Here is an 11886-nt window from a genome sequence, read left to right on the forward strand (position 1 = left end):
TAAATAAGGTTAATCCATTCTGAACCATATGTATTTTTTTTTAAACCACAAAAATATGAAACAAAGTACAGTACAGTATGGAGAGAAGGAACACTAACCTTGCTTGAGGCGACTTCTGGCGTGGAGGACAGGAAGGCGGGTGGGGAGGCGGTTATTGTTTGGAGGGAGATTCCCCCTCCAAAAGGACATTGGGGAGATCTCCTTCAAGGGTGTCCTCTCTTCTTTGTCTCTTAGCTGCAGGCTCAATTTTGGCGAAAAATCTGTCTAATGTCACTTGTTTCTTCCTGCGCTGCATAACCCTCTGGAAATGAGAGACCACATTATCGTTCATCAGATTCAACACTCTGTTCGTTACAGTTATGTTGGGGTGGTGCTTCTCAAAGAAATCCTGGCACTCATTCCATTTTTCCATAATGGATTTTATCACATCACTGCTAACCTCCTTGAGCATGAAACTGAGTAAACTCAGGGAGGCAGTGGAGGACAGGAAGGCCTGGCGCAATATGGTTCATGGGGTCATGAAGAGTCAGACATGACTTAACGACTAAACAACAAAGCTAACCTCCTCCCTGTCTTCCTCTTCCTCAGTGGAATGCTCCTCAACAGGCGCTTTCTGCTGCTCACTCTGGAGTTCAGCAAGTTCTTCCATGGTCAGCTCCTCCTTATGGTCCTCAACAAGCTCCTCTATGTCTGCACTATTGACATCCAGACCCATACTCTCGCACATGGACACAATCTCCTCCACTACCTCTGCATCAGACCCTTCAAGTCACATTCAGTGACACATTCTGGCCACAGTTTCCTCCAGGCTGAGTTTAAGGTCTGGTACGTGACATCTTCCCAGGCTTTGTCAATGAGGTTGATGCAGTAGAGGACATTGAAATGTTTCTTCCAGAATTCTTTCAGAGTCAAGGACGTCTCTTCAGTGACATTAAAACACCTGATGAAGAGCGCCTTTGTGTACAGCTTCTTGAAGTTGCAGATCACTTGCTGGTCCATGGGCTGCAGAAGAGGTGTCGTGTTGGGGAGGAGGAACTTGACCTTTATGAAGTCATACTCAGCGTCCATATCATCCACCCTGGAGGGTGTGCCAGGGCATTGTCCATCAGAAGAAGGCACCTTTCAGGCAGTTGGTTGTCAGAAAGATATTTTTTAATGGTGGGTGCGAACACCTCGTGCAGCCATTCCATGAACAATTGCCTTGTGACCCAAGCTTTTGCATTGGCCCTCCACATGACAGGCAGTCTGGCCTTGTTCACATTGTGTTCCTTGAATGCACAAGGGGTCTGGGAATGGTACACCAGTAGTGGCTTAATCTTCAGCTCGCCGCTTGCATTCGCACACAGCAAAAGGGTCAATTTGTCCTTCATGGGCTTGTGCCCTGGCAGTGCCTTTTCCTCCTGCGTGATATAGGTTCTGTTTGGCATCTTCTTCCAGAAGAGCCCTGTTTCATCGCAGTTGAACAGTTGTTGAGTGACGTATCCTTCCGCCTTCATGAATTCCGTGAATTCTTTCTTGTAGGCTTCTGAGCTGCCTTGTCAGAACTGGAAGCCTCACCATGTCTTGTCACACTGTGGATGCCACTTCTCTTGCGGAATTTATCAAACCAGCCTCTACTGGCTTTAAATTCTTCACTTGTTGTGCTTGTAGAGGGTTTTTTTTTCAGTAAATCACTGTGCAATTTCCGGGCTTTTTCACAGATCATAGCTTCACTAACGCTATCACCTGCCAGCTGTTTCTCATTCAACCACACTAACAAACGTTTTTCGACCTCTTCCAGCACTTGTGTCCTCTGTTTGGTTAACATCGTTACTCCTTTTGCCACATCAGCTCCTTTGATGGCATCTATATTCTTCAAAATAGTCGAGATTGTTGACTTCCCCATCTTGTACTCCGAGGCCAGATCAGTCACACGAATACCACGCTCATGCTTTTCTACAATTTCCTTCTTCAATTCAATGGTTATTTTCTTCAAAACCTTATTCTTACCATTCTTGCTCTGCGCTTTCTTTTTACCACCATGTTTGCTCCACTTTCTTTGGAGCCATGCTAAAAAGCACACCAAAAAGCTTCACAGCAAGTGTCTGTCTGCGACCGCGATCTCGCCTACAGGAAGCCACGACCACGTGTCAGAGCAGGGAAGATGGCCGCGGGTCGTGTTTGTCACCCAATGTGGAGTTCGCAAACAGAAGCAAAATTTTGCGAACGCCACTGGTCATGAACCAAATTATTCGTGAACAGAAGCATTCATGAACCGAGGTATTACTGTTCTCTTCGCCTTCCACTCAGCAGTACTACTATCTGACTTGGATCCAATTAAAAAAATAAAAAGGAAAAAAGGTGAAAAGTCTTAAGTCTCTGATGCTAGTTTGTCATGTCACTGTGAGGCAAGATAATTAAACCTTGAAGCAGGCCCAGCTTGGTTATTGCCTCTGGGTCATGAAAGACTCTGTTCTTTATACCTCAGCCTGCTATACATCCAGAGCAGCATACATCCTTGGGGAAGCATATTGCTTCCAGTAGAGCAATGATCTTGGCCTTGTAACTCTTCCCCCTTATTACAAATAAGTACTTAAGAAATAGGAATATGTAAAGACTAATCCTGTCAATCAGATGAGGGCCAAAAAGTTAAGTTGAATTTTGTCTTGGAAGAGAAAGTGTATATTATCTATGATAGAGACCTACCCATTCATAGAAAATCCTAAGTCCTTGCATATTGATGCCTTTGAAAGCTATTATTGTTCATCTGAATTCTAAAATGGAAGCTTAATTCTGAATAAATAAATAATTGGAGAAAGAACTGTTTGAGTGTGAAGATCTAACAAATTCTCTGCATTTGATGAAGAATGAAGGATGGATATCTTAACTCTAAAACAAGATCAGTTTCATCTTTGTTAAACCAGACAATAGTTAATTCACATTTTAGTTTATTTAATAGCTACCTTATTTCAGCAAGCCTTATTTTTTTTAAAAAAAAAAAAGCTTATGACTTCTGAAGTAGTTTATATCATATAAAAATATCCTGTGAAAAAGAAGCTTTGTTAAGCCTGTTTTATTAATTCACAAGCACATTTTGTGCTGAAAAGATTCAGTTCAAGGCTTGTTTTCTCACAGTTTTGACTCTGATAAGTAGGTTGAGTAGTCAGAAATGTAAATCTGAATTTTCAGTGACATATAAATGGAAAGATATTTGAAAGCACATTGCAAACTATAAAAAACCTTTAAAATGTATGTATTCAGTGATTTCTGAAGAGATTTGAGTTTATGTATGCATTCTGCTAGCAACTATTCCACAGTGCAAGGACATAACCATTTGTGCTGTCATTTCGCTGAGCTTCACAACAACCTTTTTGTTCCTTAAAATGTCGTGACAAAAATAAGAAATTTAACTGTCTGCCTAATTAGCTTACTGTCCACAAAATTATGCATTTCAGTTGTAAGAGTAAAAGTATTCAGCCTTTTTAAAATAGTTGTTCTAAATGTACTGTTGTATAAAGTCTCTTTTGTCTGATATATCTCAGTATATAACCATGAACAAACCTGCAGGAGTGTCCCTGTTCTTGCAGTTTTGTAACTACTTCCACTATGATTTTTCCCCTTTTTTCTTTCTAGATAAATATCCATTAATTCCCTTTTGCGTGTCCCTAATATTTTGTGGACCAAAGATCACATCTGACCATTAAGAGGTCTGGTAGATGATGCGTTTTCACTGAGAGATGAGACCACAACCAATAAACAGGCAGGGCCAGAATGAAAATTAAATATGGTTTAATTTAAATTAATCTTAAATTGAGTAAATATGATTGATTAATTAATTAAATGACTTACATCACTGACCATCTTATGAAACGCAACTCTGGGTGCCCCACAAATGTGATTGTTCCCCATGTATTTTTACTAATTCTCAACTTCTACCACATTTCAATTGCAATTCAATAGCAACTTTCAAAGAGGGCCTAAGGACTGCTGCCTAGTATTTCAGGAATTATTATAAACTCCTAGTTAATAACATAAGATCTCCAAATGCCTGATTTTATGTTTGAAGCATTTCCAAAATGTTCAAAACCACCTGTTTCAAATTCAGTAAAGTTTTGCATTTGAGTCACCTGTTCATATTCAAAACATATTTCCCCACACCACCATGCTACACATGTTAGCTAGATCCTGCATTTAAGGACTCAATTTGTACATTTGCCAAACAGGTTGTTGCTATTTCTTAGGGTCACAGTAATACATCATGGGATTAATAGGGAGCAGCCCCAAAGAATATGCACTCAATTCTTTTGTTCATTGTTCCCAATTCAGAATGGGAACTTGTTGCAGACAGTAGTGAATCAGTTGGATTTGTTCCAGTTGCCTGATTGGATTTATAACTGAACATTTATACTATGGGATTTTTTTTTAACTCTCCCAAATTTGATTTATTTGTTTAAATGACACAAACAAATAAAGGCAGACTTATAGAAAGTTAAATATATCCAGATCCAGTGATTTCAGCGTATTTGCTTAAAGATGTTGAACTCAATCTAAAGCAGTGCTTCCCAAACTTTCTCCTTCATTACCCAAAACCCTAACTTCAAACGGTTGCTGAACGAATGGTCATAACTCGAGGGCTACCTGTATTATAAAAACAATATCACTGAATGATCTTTATGTCATTTCAACAAATTACCATTGGTAATTCCATCAATTTTTGTCTTAATAGGAATACTTTGGGAGATTTTCGAATATATTTTAGTACACGTGACAATCTTCAAATCAATTTAAATGTCCCTGTTGTGATTGGGTAATGGGTTCATGTGTCATTACCTAAAGAAAAAGCATTTTTACTTAATTTTGGGTAGTTTATCCAGGTTTGGGAAGCACTGATCTAAAAGATTAGATTGAAACAGAATTAAAAATGATAGCCTTCATGTTTGACATGTGTAACAGCATGTCATATTCTGTATGAACAATTTGCAGCAGTAGAATATTTCTTCATCACTTGTTTCAATTAATGTAGTTTTTAATCTCTGCTTGACAACTTTTGCATTGCAACAAAGGAAAGTTAGCCTCAATACAAGATATTGCGAAATAGTGTCCCTTCCTTCCTTTTTCTTGAAATATCAAAAATACAGCTGTATGCACCAATAAGGTCTACTGAGCTAAATAGAGCTTACTTTTTAACATACACATGGTTCGGTATTTAATTTCTATTCAAATTAAGTTTTTAAAGAATTTCACAAATGCTATAAATGGTTGGGCCTAAAAGTTTTAACTCACTATTTTAAGGAAATGATATTGCAAAAAAGAGGTGTAAATCAAAGCTATAAATATGTGAACATTTTGTTTTCTGTTGAGAACATCTCTGAATTTGAATATAGGCATCTATTCTGTTCATTACAGAATTATATTATTGTATATATGTATATTATATTACTGTAAAGCTATCAAATGATAGAAAATCATTGTGTGAGCAGTGAAATTGTAGCTTCCCATGACGAAATATGGAAGAGAAGTTAGCTAGCAAGTTCCTTGTGTGCTTCCTTGCACATCTGAGAGGGAAAATTAATTCCTATATTTATGTAAATTCCTTCTGAATCCTGAGTACTTCTATGAAAGTGTTCCTTGGTGGGGATCCAGCACCATATCCCACTAGTAAAAGGAAAAGATAATTTTAACTGCTTTCCTGTTCCTTTCTAACTCTCTTTGCCACCTTTCTTACATTCCCTTACCTCCTTTCCCACTTTTCCCACAGTACAGGTATTCTGTGCGTGATATTTTAATCACAAGAAGTTTGAATGCACATCTGGCACTTTGAATTATCAGTATATCGCAAGGGTGTTTGGGAGAACTGAGGTTTACAAAATTCATCTCCAGTTGTTAAATATCTGGTAGAATGGGAGGATGAGACTGACTCTGCAAACTTTCACAATGCAAAAGAAACAGAAAAAGGGAAGAAAATTACTGGCGTGAGAATGCTTGCCATCTTGCTCCAATACAGAATCATGCAGCAAATTGTTAAACCAAATCAAGGACCTATTTAGTACAATTTTGTGATACACATAATAGGCTTCTCATGGATATATGGTGTCAACTCCTTATATGTATAAGAAAGAGATATGATTATTATAATATCCTGAAACAGTGCAGTAGGGAAAGCGAATTATAGGCTAAATGTGATAATTACAGCCTTTCATTTGATTTCTTGATTGTGGTGTAACACTAGGCTACGTTGTTCAGTAAGGCAACCTAAAGGATCCATTTTCCACTTGAAAGAATTATCTGTGTCTATACCAGTATTCAATGAGATCACTTAATAGTTGCATTCATCCCCCCTCCCAATCAACCAAAATGCAGTCTGTAATTTATATTTGACCAGTCCATCTCTTTTTCATATCTATCCAATGGGTAGGAGACAGCTAGTACTTCAGTCTAGCAGTAATAAATACAAAACAGAACAGCTATGGATAATGCTGCGAACAAAAATATGAGGTTAAGATATTCCATAAATTATTTCCTTCAAACAGTCAGTTACAAATATATGCCATGCACACTTGCACGCCATCATCCTTTTCATTATCCAACATTAATGCAACTTCAGCTTTTTATCTCCCTTTATCTTTTTATCTATATAGCAGCTTTTGCCTTAATAGGGAATAATACTTCAGGCTCAACCTTGGGAATATGACCTCTATTTCACAGAAGGGGAAGGGGGAAGAAGTCTACTTTTCTTTTTTTTCTCTGAAGGCAAGGTAAAAAGGAAGATTAAAATTAATATTATTAATATATCAAAGTTAAAAATAATAGCAGCATATTCAGTTTAGTTAACCATTTAGGGTAAGATTAATAGTTCTTTTCCCAGATGAATAACTTACTTTTTCCTTTGTTCTACAAGTCATTCATACTTCCTCTAGCTATGATACAAACATGTCCCACCAACTGTTTTTATATGACATGGCATCATGACACTGTCTTCAACTAATCTCTAGCCCACAGTAAAAGCAGCTCAACATTTCTTTAGCTGTCCCAGTTTGAAAGTGATGTTTTCCCTCTTCTGACATCGTTTCCGTGTGCTTCACTGACAGTGGGGCTGATGATGTAATCAGAAGCTGAGACTTGCCCAGTTCCTAGTGGCCACTTTAGACTGTTGCAAGAATGCCTCTCCCCTTCAATCTCTGGCCATTTTTGCTTGGGCTGCAGGAAAGACCAGATACCTGGCTTCCACAGACTGGTTTGCCCACATAATGTCTCATCAGCACTTTCCAAAAAGCCTGCCAGATCTAATATGGAATCCTTATGTTCAAGAGTTCAGCTGTCTTTTCCATTGCTTCTGCACTCTCAGAGTCCCAGGTGTGTGGGGTATAGGGGGGAGAAGACATGGGAAGTTCTGTCCACTCCTTGGGAGCTTCACCCTTCCCAACCCCTCCCAAGAACAAGCCCAGGAGAACTGTGATACAGCCCTGCTCTTTCTGATCATTATTATTCTGCATAACTCTCCCTAATGTGCTTTGGGACACAGGGTAGGGAGTGAAAGTAGAACTCTACTTTTATCACTGTGTTTGGAATCTCAGCATAGCGATCCAAATTGAGCACCGATGGGTAGGATCCCAGGAAGGGAAAGGAAGGACAGCTTTGCCCTGTAGGTTTTTTGTGCTCTCATGGGTTGCTTGGCAGGATAATGGTATTAAAATATTGTTTTATCATAGTCTTTCTAGCTGGCATGTTGTTTCCATAAAGTATTTTCCACTAATATACTGTATAATGCTTTAATTGAACTGTTTTTAGCCTTTTGTTCTTTTAAAATAATAAGTGCACAGGAATTATGCATTGCAAACTCAAGTGCCAGCCACCAGCATTGCTTTTTTAAGAAGGATGTCCAACATAGACCCATAGCTGTTCTTTGGGTAGCTGCAGCTTAGAATTTTGTCCAAACTCTGTTGACCTGCTTAAAAAAAGACAGGCAGAAAGAGAAAGCGCCATAAGATGAAAAGGATTGCTGGATTTATTGGGAGAACTACAGAAGAGATGGAGAACATCCAGAGGACTCAAGGGGCAGAGGGGAGAATGCGGTCCATCGAACATTCCAAATTCTCCCTAAATTGTTCACATAAACAAAGGCTTGGAATCTCTTGGATTATGTAATCAGAACTACCATGAGTGGAAGAGTGATTTTTGACTTAAATGTATTTCTCTTTCTTCACTTTTAAAAGGGAGGTCCAATCCAGAACAGAAAATCCAAACGTTGTCTGGAATTGCAGGAAAACAGCGACAATGAATTTGGATTCCAACTAGTTCTCCAGAAATGCTCTGGCCAGCGCTGGTCTATAACGAACATCCTGAAAAGCTTGCCGACATAGACTTTTGGGGTGGGGGAGGGAATCTTCTAGTCAGTCTTCTTGCTACTGTGTAGCGAACGTTTGCAACAACACCTGCAGTTTCCATCCTTGTATCATTTTTGTGTGAGTGTGTGAAGGTCCGCTTGAGGGCTGAGAACAGACATTTTTATTTCATAATGGCATTTTCATGTGATTTATAGATTGATTCTGAATGGCAGGTGATGGTAGAATATCTTAAAATATTTTGCAATTGTACATAGGGGGAAAATGGAAAATATTTATAACTCAGACAATAAAATTTTATTGATTAAAAAACACAACTTAATACTCTCTTTGATTATTTCACTTGGGCAAGCCAGATTCAGAGCAACCTATCTAGTTCATGGATATCCAGTTTGCTTTTTCTTTTACTTTTTCACAAGAGCATTTAGAGTTCTAGATGCATTTCCTTTTGTCTTTATTTGCGTAAGTATTTCTCCATTCCCATTGTCTCTTCCTCCGAAGTGCAATTTACCAATATTAGTGCAACATTCAGGGAACTCTTAAACCTGTGCAAAGGGACACACAGTTCCTGCATCAATTCTGTAGTTTCATTAAGGGAAAAAAGAGATTCCCTTAGCATTCAGAGTTTCAGTTACGTACTGAGCATATAATTTATCCGATTTTAAAAATTACATTTGACTAATTACATATCATTTCCTTCTCTTAAGTCTTATATTAATTACTAGAACTTTCATAGCACTCAAGAGATTAGCTTTACCCAAAGCACGGATTTGCCTGCTGGTTCCTAGTGTTAGGAGCTGTTTCCACAGAGAAATAATTATGCTAAAACTCTAACTTGAAATACAAAATGTAAAGTAGGAACATTTTATATCCCTTTTTTTTAGGCAGGGAGCAAAGGAATATGGTTATACTTTTCTAAATAAATGTAGCAGAACACAAACCTTTTATATCAAAATATGGTATAATTCTACACAAGTCTACTTTGAAGTAAATCCCACCAATTTAATGGTCTTTCTTCCCAGGTAAGTGTGCTAGGATTGCTAATCTATTTTTTTAAATAATTTTATTCAGAATTAAATCATACAGTAACAAATAAAATCAATATTCTTATTCCAGTTTTCTGTATTCATTTCTCTCCCTAAGTCATTCTTGCATGTTTTTCTTAAAGCATTGCATTTTTCATAATTGTTTCCAGTAATAAGTTTATAAATTTGAAAGCAGTCTTTTCAGTTGCTCAGTATTTTCTGATTATAGTAAATACTTAAATTCTGTTAAAAGTTTAGTATCTAGTTTTGGTATTTCCTAATGAAAAATGTTAGGTTACAGTACTATTAACTCAAGCAAATGAAGTATCTGGCAGCATAGCTTTTAGTCTTTCTTCAATATAAAATCATTTCAGTTGAAATAACTCCCTTCTTTCTCTTATATTTCTGATTTTTTTTTTTCAAACTCCAAATTGTGGGCAACAAATGGAGTAAGAATTGTGTTCTCTTATTTCAAATTCTGAGCATGATACCAGTAAAATAATATTTTATTTGTTAACCAGTAGCTTAGGTGTCACATTCAACAAAGTACTTTAAATTAGTCTGATAGATTGTATCACATTTCATATTTCTTCTTTACAAGGTGACATACCAGATTCCAAAATAAAGACAATAACCTCAGACCCACCTGGCACACCTATACAGGGGACTAGGTTTGAATTTAAATCATAAACGTAGCTGAAGAGTAAGAGTATATAATGTTAAACATATGCATACATTTAAAGTCAGATTGATATGCCTTTAACGCTTCTGTATGGCACCTTTTATTTCCCAAGTTTCAATAAAGCCAAATAAGAAGACTTGAGATGAGGCTTTTTAATTAACAGAGGTTTTATTGGCCAATGAACTCTCTGGATGGCTCAAGCCAACACCGTGGCAGGAGTGTTGCCCAGAACCACACCTTGCAAAGCAAGCAACAAAGATTTTATAGGCATATTCAGATGTATTCAGATAGTACATCCCCTCATATCCATACAAGGGAATTTTGGGATGACCCAGGGAAAAGTAAAGGTGGGCCTAAAGAGGTGAATCTAAGTTTAACTTTTTCTTCTGGTTATCAAGGAAATACCTAACTTCTTTGGAATTTGGTGTCTCTGCCTGCCCAGTATGAATCTAATTTATAGCTTACTTGTTCAGTCAGGCATCTGGCTAATTGCTTCTAAAGGAAATGGGGTGGGGGAATGCTGTGCTCTCTTAGAAGGCAATCAGGCATTCAACAAAGAGATAAGGTGGGGGAAAGAAATGCTGTGCTCTTTACAAAGCAAGTTAATCCTTTGTAAATAAGATAGAGTGCACTATCACATGCATGCCCACACATTATGAGAGAGTATAAAATTGTGTATCAAAACAATGCCCTTCACTTCTTTCAAATAAATCCAATTTACTGAATCAAAGGCCTTAGGAATATCTACAAAATAGATAACTAAAGGAGTTCCTGATTCTTTACAATGGAAAATCATATTAAGAAGCTTCTGAATTGGATCTGAGATATATTTACTTCGTACAATGCCAGTTGGATCTATATGTAAAATTTCAGCAAGTACCTGCTTTACTCTAAGAGCTGAAACTAAGTTTAAAAATTTAAACTCATCATTTAATCAGTAGGATGATATGAATCCTATATTGATGTTTTAATATGATTTAGGAATGATGATTCATGAAGATTCCAAGTCTTGGGAAAATTATGTCTTGTCATTACATCATTGCTAGTCTGAACAAAGATAGTATGAAATATGGTGTTTATAAAAGTCTACATGTGTCCATCTGGCCTAGGCATTTCTTTTCATGTTTTTAACAGCTCTTTCCAAAATCTACTGGTCTGTCTAGCATTGCTCTAGCTTCCATCTTAACTGGTGTAAACCAGATATTTATCTATTTTAACAGGATCTGAATCTCTATACCTGTATAGAGTACAGCATAGAACTTCATGAATTCTTTAACTATTCCAGGTATATTTCTGATTTTTTCATTGATTTTAGTTCATATGCCAATAACTGGGATTTTAAATTTTTAAAAGAATATTTTTGTTGAGGATTTAGTGCAAAGACCATCATTTCATTCACCAGTTCTAATTTTGTTCTTTTAATCTTCAATTGTCTATAAAGGTATTTTTGGAGCACAGCAATAAATTAATTTCACCCTTGTATTTGCAATTTTCCCTTTTCTTTTATCTAATTATTGGTAATTATTTAATGCATTTTCCTCCTACAAACTGCTTTAAGTTTCCCATTGCATACTTGGTTTTATTAGTTCTATCAAAAAGGTAATTTTAAATAGTTTGCTTTATCATTTCAGAACTTTGGGAATTTGAGCACAAAACTAAATTAAACTTTCAGCATTGGATATGTCTATAATTGATTACTCACTGTAATTCACATTCCACAGGTGGATGGTCTCTTATTTTAATCAGACCTATCTACATCATTTGCACTGTTTTGTAATTTTGCTGATTAATTATGTGCTATCAAGTGATTGTTAACACTTAGTGACCACATTAGATAGGCCTTCTCCAGGATGAACAT

At 37.0% G+C, this 11886-nt stretch overlaps 1 protein-coding gene across 7 annotated transcripts in view; it reads left to right on the plus strand.

Annotated features, from left to right (window-relative positions):
• GALNT18 (polypeptide N-acetylgalactosaminyltransferase 18) overlaps window positions 1-8644 on the plus strand; it is a 327346-nt gene extending 318702 nt beyond the window's left edge. For 2 of the 7 annotated variants that reach the window (XM_088145930.1, XM_088145933.1), the window contains exon 11: window positions 8193-8641. In XM_088145930.1, coding sequence (XP_088002056.1) covers window positions 8193-8339 — 147 coding nt within the window. In that variant the 3' untranslated portion in view covers window positions 8340-8641. The other 5 variants (XM_088145932.1, XM_088145929.1, XM_088145931.1 and 2 more) reach the window with 5 other exon arrangements.
• The last annotated feature ends 3242 nt before the right edge of the window (window positions 8645-11886 follow it).

Source organism: Python bivittatus, unplaced genomic scaffold (assembly GCF_059951505.1).
Source record: "Python bivittatus isolate LINGU-HERP-01145 unplaced genomic scaffold, Pbiv_v1 ctg000480_np1212, whole genome shotgun sequence".
In the NCBI taxonomy this organism is placed as follows: domain Eukaryota; kingdom Metazoa; phylum Chordata; class Lepidosauria; order Squamata; family Pythonidae; genus Python; species Python bivittatus.